At 32.5% G+C, this 23,673-nt stretch overlaps 7 protein-coding genes across 7 annotated transcripts; 1 reads left to right on the top strand and 6 right to left on the bottom strand.

Annotated features, from left to right (window-relative positions):
- Nucleotides 1-553: 553 nt before the first annotated feature.
- On the bottom strand, nt 554-3,125 carry LOAG_02156 (hypothetical protein; the record flags this gene model as incomplete). The annotated part of the gene is made up of 4 exons (XM_020445940.1): nt 554-783; nt 948-1,147; nt 1,989-2,068; nt 3,024-3,125. The coding sequence occupies 4 exons, from the start codon at nt 3,123-3,125 to the stop codon at nt 578-580; spliced, it is 588 nt and encodes a 195-aa protein (XP_020303658.1). The 3' UTR covers nt 554-577.
- A 4,540-nt stretch (nt 3,126-7,665) lies between these two features.
- On the bottom strand, nt 7,666-8,899 carry LOAG_02155 (hypothetical protein; the record flags this gene model as incomplete). The annotated part of the gene is made up of 3 exons (XM_003137693.1): nt 7,666-7,805; nt 7,903-8,040; nt 8,671-8,899. 3 exons carry the CDS (start codon nt 8,897-8,899, stop codon nt 7,666-7,668), a joined length of 507 nt encoding a protein of 168 aa, XP_003137741.1.
- Nucleotides 8,900-9,410: 511 nt separating this feature from the next.
- Nucleotides 9,411-10,850, bottom strand: LOAG_18324 (hypothetical protein; the record flags this gene model as incomplete). Its single annotated transcript, XM_020450986.1, has 3 exons — nt 10,742-10,850; nt 9,737-9,903; nt 9,411-9,485 (listed from the first exon to the last, which is right to left on the bottom strand). The coding sequence occupies exons 1-3, from the start codon at nt 10,815-10,817 to the stop codon at nt 9,411-9,413; spliced, it is 318 nt and encodes a 105-aa protein (XP_020305275.1). The 5' UTR covers nt 10,818-10,850.
- A 442-nt stretch (nt 10,851-11,292) lies between these two features.
- On the bottom strand, nt 11,293-14,424 carry LOAG_18323 (rho guanine nucleotide exchange factor 7; the record flags this gene model as incomplete). Its single annotated transcript, XM_020450985.1, has 7 exons — nt 14,271-14,424; nt 13,625-13,751; nt 13,294-13,418; nt 12,640-12,734; nt 12,187-12,405; nt 11,755-11,944; nt 11,293-11,472 (listed from the first exon to the last, which is right to left on the bottom strand). The coding sequence occupies exons 1-7, from the start codon at nt 14,397-14,399 to the stop codon at nt 11,293-11,295; spliced, it is 1,065 nt and encodes a 354-aa protein (XP_020305274.1). The 5' UTR covers nt 14,400-14,424.
- Nucleotides 14,425-16,321: 1,897 nt separating this feature from the next.
- LOAG_02152 (eukaryotic initiation factor 4A) lies at nt 16,322-21,687 on the top strand. The gene is made up of 10 exons (XM_003137690.2): nt 16,322-17,236; nt 17,367-17,448; nt 17,549-17,681; nt 18,209-18,348; nt 18,910-19,075; nt 19,283-19,392; nt 19,460-19,603; nt 19,997-20,134; nt 20,308-20,477; nt 20,778-21,687. The coding sequence occupies exons 1-10, from the start codon at nt 17,217-17,219 to the stop codon at nt 20,920-20,922; spliced, it is 1,248 nt and encodes a 415-aa protein (XP_003137738.1). The 5' UTR covers nt 16,322-17,216; the 3' UTR covers nt 20,923-21,687.
- Nucleotides 16,643-16,792, bottom strand: LOAG_02153 (hypothetical protein; the record flags this gene model as incomplete). Its single annotated transcript, XM_003137691.1, has 1 exon — nt 16,643-16,792. One exon carries the CDS (start codon nt 16,790-16,792, stop codon nt 16,643-16,645), a length of 150 nt encoding a protein of 49 aa, XP_003137739.1.
- Nucleotides 21,688-21,920: 233 nt separating the features above from the next.
- LOAG_02151 (hypothetical protein) lies at nt 21,921-23,490 on the bottom strand (the record flags this gene model as incomplete). The annotated part of the gene is made up of 3 exons (XM_003137689.1): nt 21,921-22,068; nt 22,511-22,620; nt 23,351-23,490. Coding segments are annotated over 3 exons (398 nt in total), but the record flags the coding sequence as incomplete, so codon positions are not given.
- Between the last annotated feature and the right edge of the window lie 183 nt (nt 23,491-23,673).

Genomic DNA, 23,673 nt, shown 5'->3' with positions numbered 1-23,673 from the left:
AGCGATGAGTGTTCCACGTACTGTGCATCCGTTTATTTGAACTGTCAATCATCAATTCAATTTATTCTTAACGTTTTTTATTTATGTATTTTTCTAAATAACGCAGAAATTACTGCAAGTATTAGACTCAAAGGTACACTATAATACTTTGATCGACCATTTTTAGATTATCAGAAAAAAGACAGATTAAATTGAGAGCAAATCATGATTCCTTTTCAAGAGAATGATGCAAAGCGATTTCCAGAACGTAATCATGCTATCAGTGGACATTCAATCTCGGTGATCCCAGCAATCCGTATTTCAAGTAGTTCTAATTTCAAATCCGCAGTGACTAGCAAGATTATCTGCATTGTGAATCTTATAATTGTTCACTGGTCCCACATATGCTTATCGAGCGATATGCAGGCTTATGGAGCTCATCTTGTCTAACCTCATTGATGGATTGCCGAAAATTCGAAAGTGATAGTGATAAATAAATTCAGATATAAACTTATGTCGAATAACTTGTTCTCGGGATTCAGATTCCGATTTGAAGACATGTGGGAAACCATTCCACCAATTTTTATTATCTCAATACTCACTTTTCTTTGACAACCACTTGATCACCGATCATTTCTTCCACAAACATTTTTTCATTTTCAGCGACAATTAACTGTGGTGCATCATATTCGTGGACGGATGAAGATTGCGTTCCGTTACCAGCACGTTTTGTTGGTAGCGTTGTTGAACTATAGCCTTCTACGATATGCAGCAGAAATGCATCTTCCTGATCACCTTGCGATACTGAATGAAAAAAAAATTAGCTTGGTAAAGTAATATTGACATTTATAAAGAACAGAAGGTAGAAACTTGATGAAATTTGTCACAAAGATATTTCTTATTGAGGTTGAATTCCAATTAAGGATCAAATTTCAAAAATTCACAGATGAGAAAGAAAAGTAACGAACTCTCTTTTCGTAATTTAATGTTTGTTTTTCTGGAGTAATCAACGGCATAATTGCCTCGAGCAGCTGGAAATGGTCGTAAGCAATATCCAGAATACATTTTGGTTCGCTTCGAACGTGGGTCCTTTGTACTTTCACTTTCATTAATTCCCTCGGGTAGCACCATTTCCAGTTTGTGATCAAATCGTAAGCCTGGTGGAAGTCTGCAATGTCGAATTTTTTAAATATTAAAAAAGAAAAAAGAAAGAAATTCAATTATATAATTTGATATAAAATGTGAACAGCAAATGGATCAAATCAAAAATTGTTTGCGACACTTTTATAAATTATATTGAATTGAATTTGGAATAAAATAATGCAATTTAAAGATAAAAAGGACGCCTGATCAGCATCTAGAAAGACCAGAAAAAATAAAATTGCATTAATTTAGTAAACGACAATAAACAAAACTGCGGTGAATTATCATGGAAATTGGTATCAGAAAATAAAATAAAAGCACCGTAAGAAATATGGATAAAACACCAATGAAATTAAAATTAAATTTTGAATGGCATCCAAAACCCAAGAAATTTCGATATTTAATGGCAAAGAGATAACAAATAAGTGTACGAAGTGATGAAAGAAATTTAAAACACTCCAATAAATCTAAAATAAAATTAGCGATTGTATATAAGGCAACTGCCGGAACCCAGAGAAAAACGAATAGGGACAATGCGGAAAAGAACAGTTATAATAGGAAAATGATGAGAAAGGCGATATAGAAACGGAACGAATTACTTCGAAAATTTAAGAAAAAAGAAAAGTGAGAAAAAGCTCTTGAGAAATTACGCTCTTGATGATAATGTGAATTACTTCCTAAAAATATCAATGGGCCAACAGAAAGTTCGTTTTTTTTTTCGTGTGCATTCATATAGTCAGCGATAAGGGATTGAACAAATAAATCAGCCAACACTTCCAACAAAAAAAAGAAAGGAAAAAAAAGAGATGGACTTTAAAGAAGACTGTGAAAGAAGCGATGAAATAAGCGGTAAAAATTAAACTTACGCATTTCGTTTAGCATTATCTGCTTTAATTGCAACTGGTAGCTGTGATATTTCTGCCTTACGAAGAGGTGATATTTCAGCCTGGAAAAAAAATAAGCTATTAAAAAATTAATATGTTAATAATTACTAAAAAATATTCTTAAAATTCTCTCTACAAAATTTGCTAATCCAATTAAGAAATTCACTAATTTCATTCAATTCTAAAAAATTTAATTAGTACCGCATTATGAATAGCTACATAAATAGCTACTTGCAGGGTGGTTTTCTACTGGCACTTTTTCAAATTGATCGTTGACTTTTTAATTCCATAGCACCAATAAAAGCTCACCTATTTTCTGGGGGACTAGAATGAAATACCGATCGAGTTATCAATTCAAGCTGTTTGATATGCTTTAATTAATTAAAAAATAAAGTCGAACTAAAGAAAAAAGAGCGAAATAAAAATAAAAGTTAAAAATAGGTAATCGTTGAAAAAATCATTTGAACAATTATGAATAAATATAGCCGAAGTAACAATTATGTTGAAGAGAGGTATTATCAATTATGCACGCTTAACAGAAGTTCAATTGTAGATATTTTGTCCAATATTTTGATAGTAAATCAAAGCTACCTATTTATGGTCTCTTTACTTAGTAAATTACCCGATAAATTAGCATATTGTTCATTTAATTAGTTTTTATTATATGAATTATCTTTTTAATAAAATAGTAACTATTTTTTTAAATATTTTACTTTATGAATTACTGAAACTGATTGCACTGCCTCCTTTTTATCAATGCTTCATTTGACGCTAAATTTCTCAAAAGTGTAATACTTCACTGGAAAACTGAAATTAGTGAAAATTTTCATAAATCATTCAATAGAACTATTCATCTTCCTTTTGATCGAACAGCTAAACAGGAACTCATCGGATCCAAAAATAGTTTCTACCCTTAAGAATCAAATTGCTTAGACTTTTCGGAAACATTCATTATTATGACAATAATCAAACAGTTCTTCTTGTGATTCATAATAAAACACAAGAAATAAATAGTACATGTTTGTGATGATTAGCTGTGTTCTTGGTACCAAAGCATGGAAAATGAAACCAATGAAGACAGCATGTTGTAGTCGCTAGGCCATTTCCCTCATTCGACATCGATCATTGTGTCAATGAGCACATTCTACTACAGACAATATTCATATAAACGTATTCGCACATTTCTAGACATAATCCAGCTTTGCAAAGATAACAACAACATTAATAATAATGACATATATGCTCGATGTTTCAATGTCAAAAATATCCATATGTGCAAGAAGAGACCAACATAAAGCTCCGATTATTCTTGGGAAACTGGATTTCACCACAGACAACAATACAGTGATGATAATGATAAATGGAAATAATTTACAAGTTCATTAAATTTGCCACCTTCTATTGCCACTCATCCAGTTCTTGCATAGCATAGTGTAACAAAAAGCCATCTCGAAAAAGGAAGCTGCTTCCTGAATTTCTATCATATGAGAACACTGCTCTTTTTTATTCGAAATACGGAAAATCAATATTAATGGAATCAACTACGGACTATCCAGACTAGATTAGGCTATAGCATTAAGCTTAGAACAAAACAATTCTCTACATCTTTACCAGAAGTATCTTGCTGAAAATGCCCGGAAAATGACAAATTAGTGACTCGACATATTCTCGGATATTTTGAAAGTTAAAATTGTTTGAGTCTGTTAAATTTCTTATTTCTGATTTAAAATCAAAAAAAAAAAAAACGTTCCAATGAAAAAAGAAATTCATGGACTCCGTAAAACGATAACTGATTTTAGAAAAAAAATTCAAGAAATATATTTGAGATGGGAGTAAATTAAATCACAAGAAAAAAGAGAGATAAAGTTAAATAAAATTCCAACCATCGATACTCAGACTAAATGGTCCGCTTAAAGAGATAAAAACTGTTGGACAATGATAGACTAATATGAACAAATGATAATTATCCAAAAGCATTATCAAACACCAGAACCACTAAAATGTTATTCTTTCCCATTACCATGATATTTCGAATTTGCGAAATGTCATTGTCACTGAAGATAATTAAAAAATTCAGCAACCAAAAGTAATACTGGTAAGAAATATGACTCGAACATGAGCTTATAATTAAAGCACCGTCGTCTTCATTTGAAACAGAATACCGAAAGAATAATATATACATAATATGTTATATATACGTATGTATATGTGTATATGTGAGTTCGTGTTTGTGAAGTGGGTGGCACAATCGGTGTAAGCTAATGCTCGTTTTTTTTTTCTCTGATCAACAAAACAACAATATCAATAACAATTTGAACTATCTCCAACATAGCACTGTCCATTTTAATTCTTGTTGATTTGAAATAAAACAAAATTTCACTGCCTTTTTGGTACGGGAAAAAAAAAAACTAACAAGATAAATTCATAACAACAGATATATAATCAGTGGAGAGATTACGATTCTAATAGCATTAGGTATTATATAATTTGAAAAAATAAAGTTGAGGAAAAAGAGCAACGAAAATGATCAATGCTTTGAAATAATTATGAAATTTAAGAATTGCGGTCAAGTAAATACTGAAAAGATATGTGCACATTTTTATAAAATTGAAAAAAAAAAAGACGCTTGGACATTCTCACCACAGCAGAAATAAAGAGAAATCAATTCTAACAGAAAGTTTTTTTTTTCTTTTTTTTTTTTTTTGATATTAAAGGTCCGTCTTGATAATTCTTCCCTTCTTCTTCCACTTTCTCATCACAAATTATCTACGGTACGCAGTAATGTCCTATATATAAATTCTCAAATTAATAAAACACCCTTCGCTCCCAAATTATCCAAACTATCGTGCCATTAAGTACCTCACATTCCCTGATGGTGAGTTGAAAGAGACTTCCATAATTACAATCATCGAATCACGGTGCTAATTCTTCCACCAGCTGAATCATCAAATCAATGGTTATCAAATTACGGTCTACCCAAATGGGAAATGATACAAACTGAAATGGTACTATAGACATTGTCTATAAACATTCGGATGTTGTAATATCCAGTTAGCATTAACTAATATGAAACTTTTGCGCTATAAAACACATACAAAACTATTAAAAATTGGTGGAACGAAAAAGTGCAAACCAATTTAACATTAAAATCAAAAAAAAAAGAAAAAAAAATCAAAATGAGATATAGTTGACAGCCTGGGAAACAAAGATTTTATTTCTCTTTCTTTTGCCTTATTGCCCATCACACTTCCAACAGTCCACCAAATTCGTCCATTGCGCTGATAACTTCAAAAATCAATTATAAGTTATCCTCAATGTTAAACAACGATAATGTTCGACTTTCACTTGAGAAAAAAGAAACAAAAAAATATTACAATATGAAAATTTTGATAGCATTTCATCTTTCTCATTCTCGAAATTATCAAAGAAATTCCACCAACTCATTTTTTCATTATGAAAGAATAGCTATGGTATGATAATAATGCATATACACAGCTGCAAACCGAGAAACAATCCTTAAATTGCTGCTTTGTAATTTTGAAAAAGTGTAATAAATCGTTGGAAATTTACTTGATGAACGACAATTTAATAAATATGCATTGGATCGTGATAATCTCGGAAGAATGAAGCGCTCAATATTGTTGCAATAACTAAACGAATCAATCGCTTTTAGAAAAATGCATTTTTACAATAGCATAATTGAGGAGTGCACTATAAAGTTCTCTCGATAGTAACCTTTCAGGAAAGTTGAAACAGACTAATCAGTCCAAAATTCGAAACTCTATAGCTGATATCTATAGTATCTTTAGGAGTGAATGTGGCAAGATATTATTTTATAACTCACTGTTCCATTCTATCATACTTTTACAATGATTAAGTATTGTTCAATTTTTACATGAAGAGCGGGTTGACTGAAATAGGCGTAAGTACAACATGTCTTATGGGAAATTTTGATTACAAATGATATTTACATATATCAAAAATCTGAATCATTACCTGCAAGACGCATTTATCTGCATCCAATTAACCATCTCTTCATGTCTTCCTGTATAACTTTTTTCTTCTCTATTATCTAATGGGTGTTATCAGTAGTGTTCTGATTATTAAATCAAGTAATACACAGACATAATGTGTCAGGGGAATCAGCAAATTAGAAAGTTAGGGGCAACATTTCGTTCAAATACAGTTAAAATATAAATAACTAAAGTTAGGTTAATAATTATTTACTGATATTATTTGCTGAACTATTTGTATAATTGCATAACTTTTTGGAAGTCTCGATATCCTACTGTTCAGCGTTATAAAAAGCAGTTTAAGATAACAATACAATATCCTGTTGTACATCATCCATAATATTGGTAAGTTTTTACTCAGTCGCATAACGGATGACACTATTTGGCAATGGAATCATCATCAAAAAATAAAGTTTGCAAATAAATCTCTCAAAAACGTTAAACACGCCTGAGCACTTTATTAAGTTAATTTGGGCCGAAGTTTTTGAAGCCTTGTTGCATAAGTGATAGAACCTAAAAGTTTAAATCTAATTTAGCTCAAACCTTAATCATGACATGTATTTATTTTAGCCTAAGACGTCAAAAAAAAGTGCAGCGGACTAAAATTACATGAATTCTTTTCATAAGGACCCAAGAATTAATTAATAAGTCTATGACCATCCATATTTACAAAAGCATATTATTCCTGAGTAATTAATGTGAAGCTAGTGAAAAGATTCTCTTTTGACTGAATGACCATAATCCACCATATTCCAAAACAATGAAAGATTTATTTTTACTGCATCTTTAGAAACGTGAAAAAAGTCCTGGAGATCACATAAGTTCAAATTAGGAGAACTCCAGACTTCAGGATGTGTTACCAATTTCAGGATATCACGTCTGAGATCATGAAATTAGCAAATGGCTTAGTGCAGTAAATTAGAAAATGATGCAGTCAAAACTGAATGCTGACGAAGAATTTTTCAAGGAAGAGAGCAGAATTACTAAGTTTTACTTGAGTTAACAAAGTAAATAGTATCGTAAAAATCAAGGAATAAGATACAGATAAGCGCAATAGTGAAATCGACATTTTCAAATAGCACTGTTTTACATTTTGATAGTTTGGATTCAGGGAACTGAATGTACGAGACAGCGGATAGATTGACAAACAGACGAAGGAATTTACTAGTTTTAAAAAAGGAGGAAACCCACTAGTTTTTTAAAAAAAAATCTTTTAAAAAAAAAAATGTATTTACAGTAAACACAAATTGTTCCGCGAATTAAACATTGAAATGATGCAGAAATATATTTGTGAACAGAGTAAAAGAAAATATTAAAAAATATCTGATTTGAGAGAAATAATTTTATATCATTAATTTGCATATCGGAAATGAAATATATTCGTAAAAACGTTCATGTTTATAAATCAATCATCGTTTGAATTTTCAATTAAACTCTTAAAAAAATTTAAATCCAACACCTAATCTGAATTTTATTAATCGCTCAAGAAAATTGAAACAAGTTAAAGAGGAGGGAATCGGAAATCATAACCATCCTTCCAACAATATTATCTTTGACCTGATTACTTGATCTAACTAACCATATCAAATCATTTCCATATTATTTTACTTCCTCGCTTAAAAGGTAAAAGGTAAGGACTGATATTTTTAAAGGGACAAATAGATCTCCATATATAGATTTTTCTTCCACCCATAAGGCAATAGCTCATAAGCTATTTCCAAATTTTGATAAGCCATTTTTGATGGTAGTGAACATTCTGAGCATTTAAAGTCAAACCTTTCGTAAACTGGGAAATTTCTTGTATAAAACATGCAGAAGATAGGGGCATTCCATGAACAAAATACCACGAAAAATTACTCTTTATCTTAAAAAATAAGACGAACTTTGGGTAAAACGACAAAAAACAATCTCACCGGACATAATCTCTCTTTCCCGAGATTGCGCTTTAAGGTAGTATTCCACCAATATTCTTTTCAGCTTATTTTCAAGCTCCGTTTCACTTATTTCTCTTCCTTCTTGCTCTTTATATCACTATCAAAAATAATAAGGAAGTTTCCACAAATCAAAGGCAGAAATGATAAATATACGCTTACAGATAGGCGTATATTTATCAGATAGTTCAAAAAATTACAGATAGCTACAGATAGTTCAAAAAATTTACAATTTTTGCAAGCAAGAATCAGATCTACGAGCAAAGTACAATTCATACATGGAATTTCTCATACAATTTAAATATAAATCGGGACGAGAATTGAATAATGGGACTCGACAGAAATGGTATGTCAAGAAGTCATAAAATTTACGCCAAGAATTTAATGAAAAAAAAAAAGAAATAATCCATCCAGTGGACATGGAAGCTTTTCATGGCGCAAACAGTTAGTTACATGGAAATGTTCAGGAAGCATGCAATGCGAAAAAACATAAATCATTCACAAAAAATTAGAAGGAGGAAAAAAGTCACTGAATACGAAAACATAGAAGGGAAAATAGAGATACGAATAGGGAAAAAAAACATCTGCTATGTAAATTATAGTACCACTTTTTTTGCATGTACTATTTAAGATCGACGAAAAAAAGCAAGAAAAAAGAAAAGAGCCATCAGTTAAAAAAAGCTTTAGCTACTTATATTTCCTTGAGTAGCAGACACACACTAACAATTATCACCATCCAACCATCCATTATCATGATCATTATTGCTGTTGTTATATGGCTATCATCATTGCTATCAGCATCACGAAAAGTAAGGACACAACATCCGGTTAAACCCAGTGTTTTTTTTTTGGTTATAAGGAAGAAGATAAACCAAAGCAGAAAAATATGCATCTGGTATGAAATAAGTATCGTGGAAGCATCCGCTTCAAAAAGATAGTATATATCCATTCCTCATCTCAATCAGGGATCCAATAATGAACAATTACATTTTGACAAAGCACTTGAAGATAGCCGAACATAACATCGCAGGAAAATCCAATACGGTGAAGACGATAAGAGGGACTATCGTATTGAAAGGGAATTATTCATCAGCACAAATTTACATTAAGGAAAAAAGTGTATTAAATTTCAGAAGGGGTATTAATGAATCGGACATACGAAGAAAATAATTAGATCATAAAGTTGCCGAAAGCAGATAACCATTAATTCTGATAACAGTTATTTTACCAGGAATAGTGCGGTTTAAAATATGAAATGCTGCTTCATATTCAATGATTAAAGACCTCTTTTTATGCAAAAACTGAGCAGAAATTTGATAAATGAAACTTCGTTTAAAACTAAAACTTGAAGGACTCATGAAATTACATTCACTGTATTTTTAAAACCTCCAAGTACAGTAAAAACCATTATACAGTCTCATAAAACAATTAATTTTTTCTGAGATCAGCACTTTGTAGTCTCACTTTAAAGAATAACGAAACATAAATTTCGTAGAAATTTTTTTCTGGACCAAAGATTGCAAAGTTGACTCCACCTGCACAATTCATAATTTAATACTTAATTCAATCATAATCTATTTTAGTCTATGAGCCTATTCCCAATTTTAGCCTATATCATCGCCATATATATCAAACACTTCTGTTCATTCCGTTATCGATAACTGCTATCAAAATTATTACGAAAGTCTTTGTTACTTCAGCACTTGTTAACTCTTGCAAAAATTATGCTCCACTGTTCAGTAAAAAAGTGTGTACTCTGATGTTAAGTGAAAAAAGAAAAACTAACCATATTATGCATATTGCTCATATCGATCTTTTGAGGTCCAAGGGAAGAAATAAGGTCGCAACAGTAGTCGGTAACTGTCAGATTTTTACAGTATGAGAATGCTTCAATCCATCTTTGTAGTTCATCGTTTGACAACAAGTTCATCGCTATTTCTGATGAACCATCAGCTTCAAAAAGGAAATCATCAGTAATTATTACAGTTTCATAAGAGGAATCAATTTTGGGAAAAAAACTGAAACTGAAGAGGACGCATAAAATAGCCCCAACTAGGAAACTTTGTATATTTTAACTACAAGGTGGATCGAATAAAAAAAAATGGAAAAATAAAATTTTCATCTAATTTGTAAGGAGACAAAAAAGTTTGGATCAAGTTGAAGGACCAAGATGGCCTGAACTAAATAACTAAGCATCAAAAAGAAGTAAATTCATCTGAGTTAAGCAAAACATTAAAGAAATAAATGCTTAAGAACAAGGACTACTTCACACACAGTGACAAGTAGGATTTCGTGTTTTAGATTTTAAGCATATAAAATAATTTGAAAGGTTGAGGAAACACTATATAATGAATCATTTTCGGTGTTCCCACTTGCCTCTTTTTCTACCCCACTCTTTTCCCGTAAATTTCCGACGCTATCTTCATCTCCTCTTTTCGTTTCTCTTTTTCCTTTTCCAAAAGAAGTTCGAAATTGAAAAACCAAGTAAATAAATCATAACAAATACAAATCACGGCCTAACTTCTAGTACAATAATAAAAAATTTCGTTTTTCACCTCTGACAAAAAGCAAAAATGAAAGAAAGTTGAATAAAACCAAGTGTTGAGAAACTTATAGGTACTAACCTCAAGTAACATATGGTGATGTGAAAATGCATAAAGCAGTAAATTTTTCTTGCTCTGATAACCAGGTTGTCTAAAAGTTAGGAACGCGCATATCTACTGAGATCTATGATGCTAACCACTAAGTCACTTCGATTAATCTACTGTTAAGGTTAATTTTGAAGAAATACCATTGTAAAGAATCAGTGCTGTTTTGTTCTCCGCCTTCTTTAAAGTCAGCTTGTCAAGAGAAATTTTCTTCTTCATTATATAAGAATTTACATTTGAGGTGATTTCAAGAATAAGTATTGCTGTTGGGAACAATATTACACATCTGAAATCAAATGAATAAATATAATTACTTCCTCATTTATTTCGTTTATTTACTTATTTACTTCCCTATTTAGTTCCGTTTATTTACTTACATCCTTTAATAAATATAATTACTTCCTTATTTATGCGGACTTAAAATCTTTGCTGAATTTTAGTTGTTTTGTGAATTAGAAAAAATGCAAGTGTCCATTTTGTGGAGACAAAAACAGGAAGGACAACTCGAAATAATCAGTAAAATAATACATCTATATTAAAAATAAGGTCAAGGATGAATATATACAAAATCTGTTCCATATTACTAACGTGAAATATTCTGAGAGGCAGTAAACCTAGTAACAATCAATAATTATTGCAAAAACAAGACCATGGTCACCTTATTTCTTTTTGAAGAATTCAAAAAAAAAGGAAATCACCTATCACAAGACAGTTCTTCTTCGGTAGAAGCCTTTACATCATCTACAGAAACAATACTCATGTATAAAATTTCCCCGAGTTTTTTCAGTTCCTCCGATGACAAACCATCAATGGAACCAGAAGTGAGTAATTCCAACTGCATCTCTTTCTGTTTTCGTAAACTTCCGCAGTAATTCTAAAATGAGTCTCAATGAAAACAAGTGAATGTTTCCTTGCTCAACACAATTTCCTGACTTATACTAATGTCGCTTATGGATGGTAGGTCACAAATTCATACGAACGAAATAACTGGATGAAATCTGCTTTGTTCGTATGGACTTCTTCTTAATAATTGAAAATCTAATAAGACAACAATAAAAGTTCTTGAACGGTCCGAAATTTAACCTCAACATACCGAGTCAACAACATATCTAAAATTTAAACTTTTTTCAAGAAACATAAAAAATATAAAACAAACGGCGATATCACGAAAGACGGCGGCAGCCCGCTGTGTATCACCTCGATCCGGATGTGCTTCATGCATACCACGCTCCAGTTCATTTAGCATACTCGGATATGTTTCCAAATGTCGGAATGGACGACTCAATCCGGATATCAAATCTTTCAGATGATAATCTATTTCATTTAGTATCTCTTCATAGAGATTCCTGAAAATATCATTTGAAAATGAGCCTCTAAATAGCCTCTAGATAGAATCTAACTAATTACATCCACCATACTATGTACTCACTACCAGATTCAATCAGTATTTTGACTTTTAATATCAGATTCCTGATCATGCTGTTTGCTAAGCACGAAAATTTGTACTTTTAACATATAAGGACCACGGTTGCTTTTCTCTTTCCTTCTGGAAACTTTTATTTAGCCAAACCTTTCATGGAGAGCCTACTTATTTCTAAGGATGAGATCTACTGCCTTTGGATGATTTTGGCAATAAACCCTGAGAAGATGTCGCAAATTTGGTGCTGCTTTTAGCAACAAACCACCAATTCGAGCATTGGTCGCATCCTTTTCAGCAGCTTCTTTGATATCACATAATAATTCGCGCTGATGAGTAATTAGAAGCTGCAGGTTTCCGGCAAGAACTTGAAAATCCTTCTCAGAAATCCTAAAAGTATGAAATTCGAAACCGGAGTCGAATATAAAATCCAATCCCGCTTGGGAACAAGTTTTTTATCACCTCTACATTATTTCAGCTCTTTTATTTTCAACTGTTTCACAAAACCGATATCGCGATTTGACATATCTGTACATTCGATAGAATGTCACTGCCGGAATGATATGAAACTGCAAACAAAATAAGATCGAATAGTTAATTGAAAAAGATTAGATGAAGATATACTTTTTCGAATCCTTAATTTTGGCCAATGTATCGTCGTTAAATTTTGTGACACTATCGACATATTTTAATTCCGCTTCCAGAAAACTTTTCATTACCTGAAATTAGAAATATTAAACGCACAGATTCCGATCAAATCTCGGTGCAAGTGCTATGAGCAGTGTATTAGAAATTTCATTTTTACGAGGCACACTAGTGATATCAACTATAGTTACAAATTACTGCATTGATGTCACATAACGTGGTTCAAATGCAGAGTGATAAGATATCACTAGTATACTCAGGAACAGAATCTGAAAAAATTATGTTGTCAGCTCTTTAAATGCACGCTACAGTATCAAAAGTTTTTCGATGTCAAGTACTGAAATTATGATCTCACTTATCCTGTAACTGATGTTTATTGGCAATCTCGGTAACATTTTGATAACTTTTCAATGCCGTAATATATTTCAAGCTATAATAAACAGCAATACACGACTAGAGTTCTAGCAAAAGGAAGCGTTGCGTTGTACTTTCAACTATAAAAATGCGTAGAACACTTGCAAAACAGAAAATCAGATCACCACCATATACTGTAAGCAACGAAAAGTTCTGTGGAATTAAACGCTTCAAACAACACAGAAAAGAGCATAATATCCCTATGACACCAATGTTTACCTGTTCCCGATAAGCTTGTCGACTTGTGTCACTGGAAAAGAGGGGTGTTTCTTTTGTTCGACCGGATGATGGGCCATCACCATTTAACATTGCAGGTGCATTACTTCGAGATCGCAAAAACCTTTCTAAAGCAATTGTTGCTCTGAAGAACTGCTCATATAAACTTGTTCAAAGTGATTCATAATCAATAAAGTCCTTTAAATCCAAAACTTTCTAACGTTGTACATTGCACCTGACGTCATGTAGTGAGTAACCATAATGAATTCTTAAAATAAAAATTAAAGTATTCAGTTTCTAGTGACAAATCGGAGATTAAATTAAAAATATATACCGGATTGCGATATTATGTTGACGTAATCCGATGGGAACCATCCGGTATAGGAATGCAGCGTTCCTTCCCACCAACCACCTTCCAACTGTTGTGTGACAGTGATAACATCACCTTTTCGAAATGAAAGCTGAAAAATTAATTGAAAATTATGTTACGAAAATTCCAACTTTTAATGCCATCAAGATCCACCAAACGATAATCAGAGAATAAGGATTTATTAGAAAGAAAAGAAAATGAAGACCTCAAGTAACACAACTTTTCACTTTATCTGGACATTTAGAACATGTACACATGATTTTCACAGGTGTGTGAAAAAAAATATAGTTTAAAAAAACGTAATGGAGTATATTAGTTGTGCAAAAAATTCTACTCCCCAGTAAGATGAGACTACGAGACTGTTATGTAATCGAGCAAGTAAAGATACACAAAAACAAACTTAAAATGCGTGTTAAGTAAAATAAGGTAAAAGCAAAGCTATTTCAAATAGTAATATTTGGCTTATCAAATAGCATTATTCGAAAAAATATGTATATTAAATATTTGAAAACCACATTCAGTTGAATTAAAATCGTAAAAATCAAAATTACTTGGAAAATAATATTTAAACAAATGAAAACATAAAAACGAATAGTACATGAAAGGATACCTCGTCGTTGTTTCGTCCTTTAAAGGCATGCTTTGCTCGGGCATATGTGGTTGAAGTTTGTTGGGCAGTGAGAATACTATCGGATGATGATGGAATAATTTCATGAAATCGCTCACCGCTGCTTCCCATTAAATGATCAAAAATACTCCTGAAATTCATTTTTTCTTGACGTGACAAAAATCAGTAGATGATGTGCTTCTTTTTTATTTTACAGATAAAAAATCGGTTAATCGATTCGGTTTTACTGGAAGAGGCAAAAAGACCGTCGAGATAACCTAAAATTAGGCATATCGTCCTAACCGACTGTTATACTACTGACCCATTTTTACTGAATAGTATACTAAAAGGTTTTTCAAATCTAATTATCAAGGTGACAAAAATCAATAGATGAAAAATCATTTTAAGGGAATCAGAAGCAAATTCCCAAACTTGAGTTTGTTCGAGAAAGAGTGCATACGTTGAGGAAGAACGTCCACAGAATGTTTACGTAGAAAAAAGGTAACGTGGGTTTTAGCTTTTCACAAAAGCACTAAACTGGCTCTCAATAAACGCAATTACCGTATAGTCTTAGTTATTTACTGAAATGTTTTGGATTAAGATTTCGGGATCGCAATATTAGGAATTTCACCCATGGTCCAAAAATTGATAAGTTATTTATTACTATGTATGTGTCGTTGTCTTATTATTATTTCATTTATTTCGATACATATTTAAATATTTTCCCCAAATTCGAATTTTAAATTCTTGACTGATATCGATTAATCCATCGAACAACCAGTTAATCATCATCTTAAATGATCATCTTAGAGCAGCAACCATGCAGAAACACTTTGTTATTCGGACAAATCTTATGGAATTAGAGAATGAATAGTGGATCAATCTGTTGACCAGTACAATACGTCCTGATGGACATCACAACATCTGATATCAATCTTTGATTATTTCTCTGTTTACAGCATCCTTCTCTCTTTCCATTCCAAACTGCACCCTAAGCGTGTACTTATTTGCTGTGTTATTTTATAAATCCTATCATCTTCTGCACTATCCTTAACTGTTGCACTTTTTTGTCATGCTATCCCATCCGCATTCTCTCCAATCTAATCGATCCCTGACCCCATTCGAACATTTGTCAACTTTTCATTCTACAACTTTGGCACAAGTTTTATTTTCTCTGGGGAGGTAGTTTCGAGACTGTCATTTCAGGGATTATTTGACACTTCGAATTCCGATATTTTTCAAAGGATGATTATGGTTTTCGTAGTGTGGGAAACATTTATTAAACGTTGAACACGTTTCTTTCTGCCTTTAAAGTGAACAAAATGTCGTTAGTAATTTCTGTAATTTAAACTGCGCTACTTTTACGTGCTTCAATTTAAGCGGGCACAGTAGGTGCTATAATCTGAGAATTACCAGACCATCTATCTTCGGCATCCGAATAAACAGAACAAAATAGATATGAAACATATATAAGTGAGCAAATGTATGCTTTCATAAACGAAAAAACTGTTTTGTTGTGTAGCTATCGGGAAATTCTCTCAATTCAGTATTAAACAGTCAATATCTTTTATCTTCAACATATCATATATGACTCCCTTGAAAATGATGACGCAACGTCTGAAACTTTATATACTACACTGCGGAATTTTGAAACAGCTAATGTAACGTCTGAAACTTTACGTAATTGAAACGTAATTAAAACTAATGCGACGTCTGGAATTTTACGTGAAACACTGAGGAATCTTGAAAATGTTAGTGTGCCGTTTGAAATTTTACGTAAAACATTGGCGAATCTTGAAAGTGCTAACGTAGAAATACTAACGCCTGAAATTTTACGTAAAACATTGTGGGTAAAATGTAAAACATAATGTAACGAATATTTGTAATCAATGAAACACAATGAACAAAAATAGGAGAACATCAAACAAAATATCGAAGTCATCCTCAGCTACACACTTTACCATGTCAATTACTACTATATCAATGAGGTTTTGCTCGAAGTTTACTCTTTCGTATCGAACAGACCGAAGATTAATTATTCATTGGTTGCATATGGTCGTCTTTTCGTGACCGCGCAGTAAATTGCGAATGATGTCAGTTTAGGCTGCGGTGGCATCAGATAGGTGGTTGTGTCGTCGATTGGTGGTGTAGGTTGTGTTTACTCTTTGAATCATTAGATACATATATACTGGTATGTTGCTGTTGCATATGTGTATGTGTACGTGTACGTCTATGTGCTTTCATGAGATATGCACGACACGCTTATGACTATGTGTGACATATGTACGTTTGGGTATCTGCATGTATGTTGATTGTATGTTGCCCACGTATGAGTACGAGTGGAGCCATGTACAAGTACGTTTGTCATACGTGCTCTACATATCCCTATTCAAGGATTGCATGTAATACGCTGACATCCGAGAATGTTTATATTGGGGTAGCTGTGCTCTTTCATGGACATTTTCATGAGTCTGCGCATATGTGCATATATGTGTTTGTGTGCACACGCATGTATATGTTGGCATCTTCACGGATACGTCGATAGAAGCTTAGGTATGGATATGTGTTGATGTGCTCCTCATTGGGATTGTATGTCTTTCTGTGTCTCTGTACGCATGCCTGTTCGCGTGTGTGTATGAGAGGTTATGTGTGTTACTTGCGTGTCTTTTTGTGTATGTGTGCATTTGTCTCTCTGTGTTGTTTAGATGTTCATATCTGTGTGCAGTTGTAATGATTCAACGCCGATTGAAATTCACCACTTTTGAAATGTCGAAAATTCGACAAGTCGGAGAATAGTTTGTACGATTTGTTATCACATCACTTGATATTCGGAATTCAGGGCAGCCGATTGTTACATTCATCCATCCGTTTGCAGCTATTTGCAGGAAGTGGTTTCATCTGTTTTCACACTAAACGCGAATTTTTTTCGTTTGGTTCGGTGATCCTGTCATGACTGATGCCAATCAACAGTATGTGTGTCTGATATTTTTTAAAGGAATATTTTTTATATGATTTAATGTTGTTTCTTATGCACATGTTACGCAAGCAGAATATGTCTGCGCAAAATACTTTGTATGCTACTATCTGTACAATTTGCAGGCAAAAACATGTAAACGACGGTGAAGTCGCTGGCGCCCCTGCGCCGACTCAGGCGCCTTTGGATTCTGATGGTCTTATTGAGGTATTATTTATTGGGTTTATTTATGGTTACGGGATATCTCATTAATGGAAGAGAATCTTAGCAGTTTGTGGTTGCAATAAACTGAGTATTTCATTTACAGAGTAATTGGGAATATGTATGCGAAAACTTCGATGAAATGGGTTTGAAGGAAAACCTTCTTCGTGGTATTTATGCGTTTGGTTTCGAGAAACCGTCCGCTATTCAGCAGCGTGCCATTATTCCGTGCACCAAAAGTGAGTCAGAAGACGAAAAGTATGAAATTAATAAATTAACGATGTAAAACTGGAACTTTCTGTCATAGTTATCGCTGGGTGAGATTCAGAGATGGAAAGAGGAGGGCGAATTTGCTAGTAAGAATTCAAGGTTCAAATATATGAACTTTGCGTTTTTTTCTTCAACATTTTTCAACGGACGGATTTAACCCTCCCCCCCCCCCTTCTCCCACACTCCCATATTACATACTTCCCATTTATATGTAACAACTCTGATTCTCGAGGTCCCCTATCGGTTTATTTCATGGGATGGGATGTAGGAACAAGGGGTTGAGTCATCAAATAGGAAAAACTTGGATGCTTAGAGAGCGTCATGTAAAATTCAATAGTTAGCACTTTTTAAGGGAACTACTGATTAGAGTCTTTTGAATAGGATTTTTGGATCCCGAGTAATAGAGTGCATTTCCGAGAACTGTGTAAAAAGTTTTCTGGAATTATTAGGTTTAGTAGGTTCCGGTTTGCTTTACTTTTTAATTTTTCCGCTGCAGAGCGCGACGTCATTGCTCAAGCGCAATCTGGAACTGGTAAAACAGCCACTTTTTCGGTAGCAGTCCTCCAAAATATTGATGAAACTATTCCAGAAGTTCAGGCTCTTGTGATGGCACCAACTCGTGAGCTTGCACAACAGGTGTGCTTTTTAACTTCAATGATTTTGACAAGGCAGAAGAGAAATAGCGGGATTTTTTAGATATATTTTTTATAGCTAGGTTAGCGATAGTAGTAACCTTGGCCCTAGGTTTATGGAAAGGAAGGAATTGGCATGTAGTCATAGTTTGATGCGGTAGTAAAGAATTTGCTGGGTGGAGAATAGCGCATTTAATAGCTAGGAAGTAGGAAAACAATGAAACGTTGTCATATAAAGAATTCTTGGAACCATAAAATTTAAAATGGAATATGTATGCTTGGCCTATGCAGAAACTTTTCGAGCGATGACGATATAACTTGCCCTCACGGACTAAGAAGTGGCGATGTTATGTTTAGCATCTGAGCTCGAAATTTTTAGTTTTGTTTTTTGTTAACCTAAATTTCAACAAGGAAAAGTATGTTTACTGATCGTACAGCAAAGAGATCGCATTCCAACACCTTTCACTATGTCATGTTTTATGTGGGATGGACAGTGTTTATCCATTAGTCAGGGGAAATAAGGAAATTGCAGCTCCAGTTTATGCAATCGCCTATTATAATTTAGATACAAAAAGTGATGCTATCCTTGGGTGAATATCTTGGTGTGAAATGTCACGCATCAATTGGTGGTACAAATGTTCGTGATGATCAACGTAAATTGGAGTCTGGTGTTCACGTTGTGGTTGGTACACCCGGCCGTGTTAATGATATGATTACACGCCAGTCTCTCCGTAAGTTATAGACGTGCTGAACTTGTTCTCTCAGTTAGCTTTACTATTAAAGTGCAGGAGTGGTAGGGTCTGAAATCGATATTTGGTAAAATATCTCGGAAATTTTCGAGGGTTTGGCGAAAGTATATTGGTATCAAGTACTAACATATTGGATCGACGAAATGTATAGTTCTGTTTGGGGAACTATTTATTTTACAAATATTTTAGAAACCAATAACATCAAAATGTTCGTACTTGATGAAGCAGACGAAATGCTTTCTCGTGGATTCAAGGAGCAAATTTATGACGTCTTCAAATGTATGCCGAATGATGTTCAGGTGACCTCGCTGCCATTTTTGCTTATGTTCTTCAAATAATTTTAAAGTGACACAACTTTTCTTTTAGGTGGTACTCCTTTCGGCTACGATGCCATCGGAAGTTCTGGAAGTAACAAACCGTTTCATGAACGATCCCATACGTATCCTAGTCAAGAGAGAAGAGCTTACCCTGGAAGGCATCAGGCAGTTCTACATAAATGTCGAGAAAGAAGCACGGCTACTTTCATTGATTTTACAGCTTAGCCATATGTGAAGATTGGCGTGATGAGAGAATGAGAGCAGGGCATTTTGCTTGTTTCACGTAGAATTGTTATATATTGTAACATAGTTTTCATAAGGAGGCGAAACCGGCTTGATCGCGCAGTTAGTAAAGGATGCACAGGATGAAAGAAGTAGTTTGCTTAGAAACGAGTAATTCTGGATATGTACATGCATTTGTTATCAGGTTAGATGATAATAGAATTTATGGAGTTTAATTGACTTCATTAATCCTTTACCACATAAATTTATGACAGCCTATACACACCCAGAATTGTTGGTCTTGGTATGTTTAGAAATCGATTAAATAATTTACACTTTTACTCTTCAACTGAAAATATTCCAGGAATGGAAATTCGAAACACTTTGTGATTTGTATTCCACAGTTAATGTGACTCAGGCTGTCATCTTTTGTAATACTCGCAGGAAGGTTGATTACCTTGCAACTCAAATGAGTAAAGAAAAGTACACTGTTTCCTGCATGGTGAGTTTGTCATTTCAAATGTTATGGGTTTAAGTCCAGTGTTGTTTTTGCATTTCTGTTGTCATGAAAAATCAAAAGCAGGATAATATTGATCCTGCTTTTGATTTTTCAGAAACATGGATAATTTTACCAGTGACATTGCATTTCCTTATCCAAACCGAGATAATTTTTAGCATGGTGAAATGGAACAAAGTGAGCGTGACGTGATTATGCGCGAATTCCGATCAGGCTCCTCCCGTGTTCTTATTACTACTGATTTATTGGCACGTGGGATTGATGTTCAACAAGTTTCACTGGTCATTAATTATGACCTTCCAAGCAATCGAGAAAACTACATCCATCGGTGAGTCATCCAAGATTATATGTACAGTTTTGCTTCTGAAATTTGGGGTTTTTATATGGTCGGGATAATTTTAATGATAATATTGGTGAATATTTCCTTTATTCTTGTAAAGGCTTTTTGTCATATAGCTGATATTATTAGAACGACATCCTTCGGCATGTTTGCTTGAAATGCCATTGCTTGCTCGCTGCTACAGTGAATTAAAAAACTAAAAAGGGAAAATGGACCCGAACTGAAATAAATAGTATAAAATGATGGCGAGGAACATAGGTATTCAGTAAATTGATAACTCTTTTTTAGAATCGGACGATCGGGACGTTTCGGACGAAAGGGTGTAGCAATAAATTTCATAACGGAAGCCGACATGCGAATGATGAAGGATATCGAGAGCTTTTATAATACACAAATCGAGGAAATGCCTATGGATATTGCAAATTTGCTTTAAAACCGTGATAATGATATCCTGATGGCATTTCTGGTACTATACTATTACTATTTGACTATTCCAATGCAGATTGCAATTATTGTTGTGATTCAGTGATCGGGCTGGGCTCCTTTGTACTTTATCTGGGTTTATAGAACTTTAATCCCAAATTATTTCCGAATAACCTTTTTTTTTGATGCCTTTGTTATAATGCCTCCATAACATTTTGTTTTCTGCCATTTCTCTCTTTGATTGCTGTTTTCGTGCGTTAAGGATCCAAGAGTGCTTTTCAGGACTCAAGATTAACTTGTTTGTATTTTTAGGAATTGATAGCGTTGTTTCAAATTGTTTTCGTAAAGGGAGGTAATACGTCATATTCCTCCATTGTTCTTGTTTTTCATTTCATTCTTTTTGACCGTTTCGTTGGGTTGGACGATAATTTAGTGAATTAATTATTGTATCGTTTGTCGAGCCTGTACTGACTGTTGCTGTTTTTTAAATACAATTTTTGTTTCTCATTTGTAGTTGAATAATTTGGGAAATTGTAAAATTGCGAATTCAAAGTAGGACGATAAGTGCTGGGAAATCTTCAATCAGTACCAATGTTGGTTTTGTCTTCAGTTAATCTGCGTTCTCATTCAGTCAAGATAAACAAAGGTAAAGCTGCATTGGTTATGGTTTGTGTTCGACTATTTTAGCAAGGCTACTGAAATTCGCGGCGATCCAAATTTTTGCCTTATTTCAAGAAGTTGGACTGGGAAATGGTATTTGCCCCATATAATCCTGTTGATGACAACATCAAAACACTTATGGGTATGACGACAAACTTCCTGTCGAGGAGTATTATTGTTTACAACGGAGTACTGCAATATATTCAATTCGAATATTCAGAAACATTTCAATCATCAGGAGTCATAAATTAACCTTTAAATCGTTACAGGAAATTTGAATTTACTCAATTCTGATATAAATTTTGCAGTACATGCTATATAATGAACGAATAAATGAAATGAGAATTTTCATGCCAATCGGAATACATCAATATGACCATGTCTATTATATGTACGATTTTCATAGCATCTAATAAGCTCATTTAGAGTGGATAAAGTTGGTCCACCATGTTCGATGTAATAACTTCGAATTTTGTATTCTTTTTGTTTTGTGCTACTGAAAATTCATAAATACAAATATTGGATTAATCATTTCCGATATTATCTCATCTATTCTAATTTCTATTTCAATTAATTTCATCATAATTAGCTGTAATTAGAGAATTTAGTTTAATTAACAGATATATTGTTATTTGAAGTTTATAAATTAATGAAAAGAAAGATTAACGATGTAGCTGTAGTAGTACTATGCTACATCTTTATTTTAATTATTCAATTATTTTATATTAGATTCAAGTGTAAAATTAGTTTATATCAATGATAGATATTTGATTTTAGTATTATTTAACAGTTCTATCAATCATATCACTTTTAATAGTTCGATTTTTTTTTTAGAACTAAACTAAATCCTCTGATTTCAGTCTAATTTTGATGAAATTAAATAATTGAAATAGAAATTAAAATAAATGAGATAATTTTGAAAATGATTAATCCATTACTTGTTTTCGATTATTTCACCCATTGTTCGGACAAGCCAATGGAAAAGATCACCAGCCGATGAACGATATACTACTGTAAGTGGAAGACGATCAGTATCATCCAATTTAATCTAAAATCGAATTCATTTAATGATTTTACTCAAATGCAAAAATGTAACTAATCTTTAAAAAAAAAGAAGATCAAAACAGTTAAATTCTGGAATTTTAGAAAAATTTTTCAAAATTAAGCGGACTATAAAATTCAAACAGAAATCATCAAAAATTTGACAAAAACGCTGATAATTTAAATTATTTTTTACATATAAATTTTTAATACAAAAATTTTTTTTGAATACATTTATGTTGAATTCAAATTTTAAACAATTGAAATAAAATTCGCAAGCAAAATTTATTAAATGAAGAAAATTTGCTCAATTTGCATATTACTCTAATTCAGAATTTGCATATTACTCTAATTTCAAATAATAATGGAATAATTTATCTTACATCTAAATAAAAAATAATTTGAAACTATCTGTCTTATTATTTGGGACAAAAAAAAAAAAAAAGAAAACAACGTTAGAAATATATTTAGTACAATTAGTTGAACTAAAATTAATAGATATTTAAATTGATAATTGTAGCAAATTTTTGATCAATTTAAGTAAAATCGATAGACAGAATAGATCAATTAGTCAATCAATCCATAGATAGAAATGAGATAGACAGATAAATTGTTACAGTATAAAGCAAATAATAAAAAATTATTTCAACTTTAAATTATCAAAATATTAATTTAAATTCATTAGAATAAATTTGAAAAATAAATTGTAACAATGAAAATGATTAAATGAGTGTTACAGAATTATCCCATTGATGATACAATCGAAATTCTGTTGGATAATAAACAAATGATTCAGCTTCTTGTTTTGTACGAACACCAATATAACGCCATTTAGTAAATTCATTTAATGTTGGTGGTACAACTTGTGGTCTTTCAACTTGAATTTATTTTTTTATTTTTTTATTTTTATAAGAAGTTTTATTTAGTTTTTCATTTCTTTATTTTCAAAAAAAAGCAAAAAATAAAAAAAATCCGATAAAATTTTAATAATTCTTGCTAAAATTTTAATATTTTAAAAATTATCAAATAAATAATTTGAACAGAATTACAAAAATTTTGC

This window comes from Loa loa (genome assembly GCF_000183805.2).
Source record: "Loa loa unplaced genomic scaffold supercont3.262, whole genome shotgun sequence".
NCBI classification, from domain to species: domain Eukaryota; kingdom Metazoa; phylum Nematoda; class Chromadorea; order Rhabditida; family Onchocercidae; genus Loa; species Loa loa.
The sequence above is the reverse complement of the archived record's forward strand: the minus strand, read 5'-3'. Positions and strand labels throughout refer to the sequence as shown.

Coding starts and splice junctions, on each gene's coding strand:
- LOAG_02152 (XM_003137690.2), top strand. CDS start 17,217: ATGACTGATGCCAATCAACA. Junction 17,237..17,366: donor ATGACTGATGCCAATCAACA/GTATGTGTGTCT, acceptor TACAATTTGCAG/GCAAAAACATGTAAACGACG. Junction 17,682..18,208: donor CATTATTCCGTGCACCAAAA/GTGAGTCAGAAG, acceptor TTTCCGCTGCAG/AGCGCGACGTCATTGCTCAA.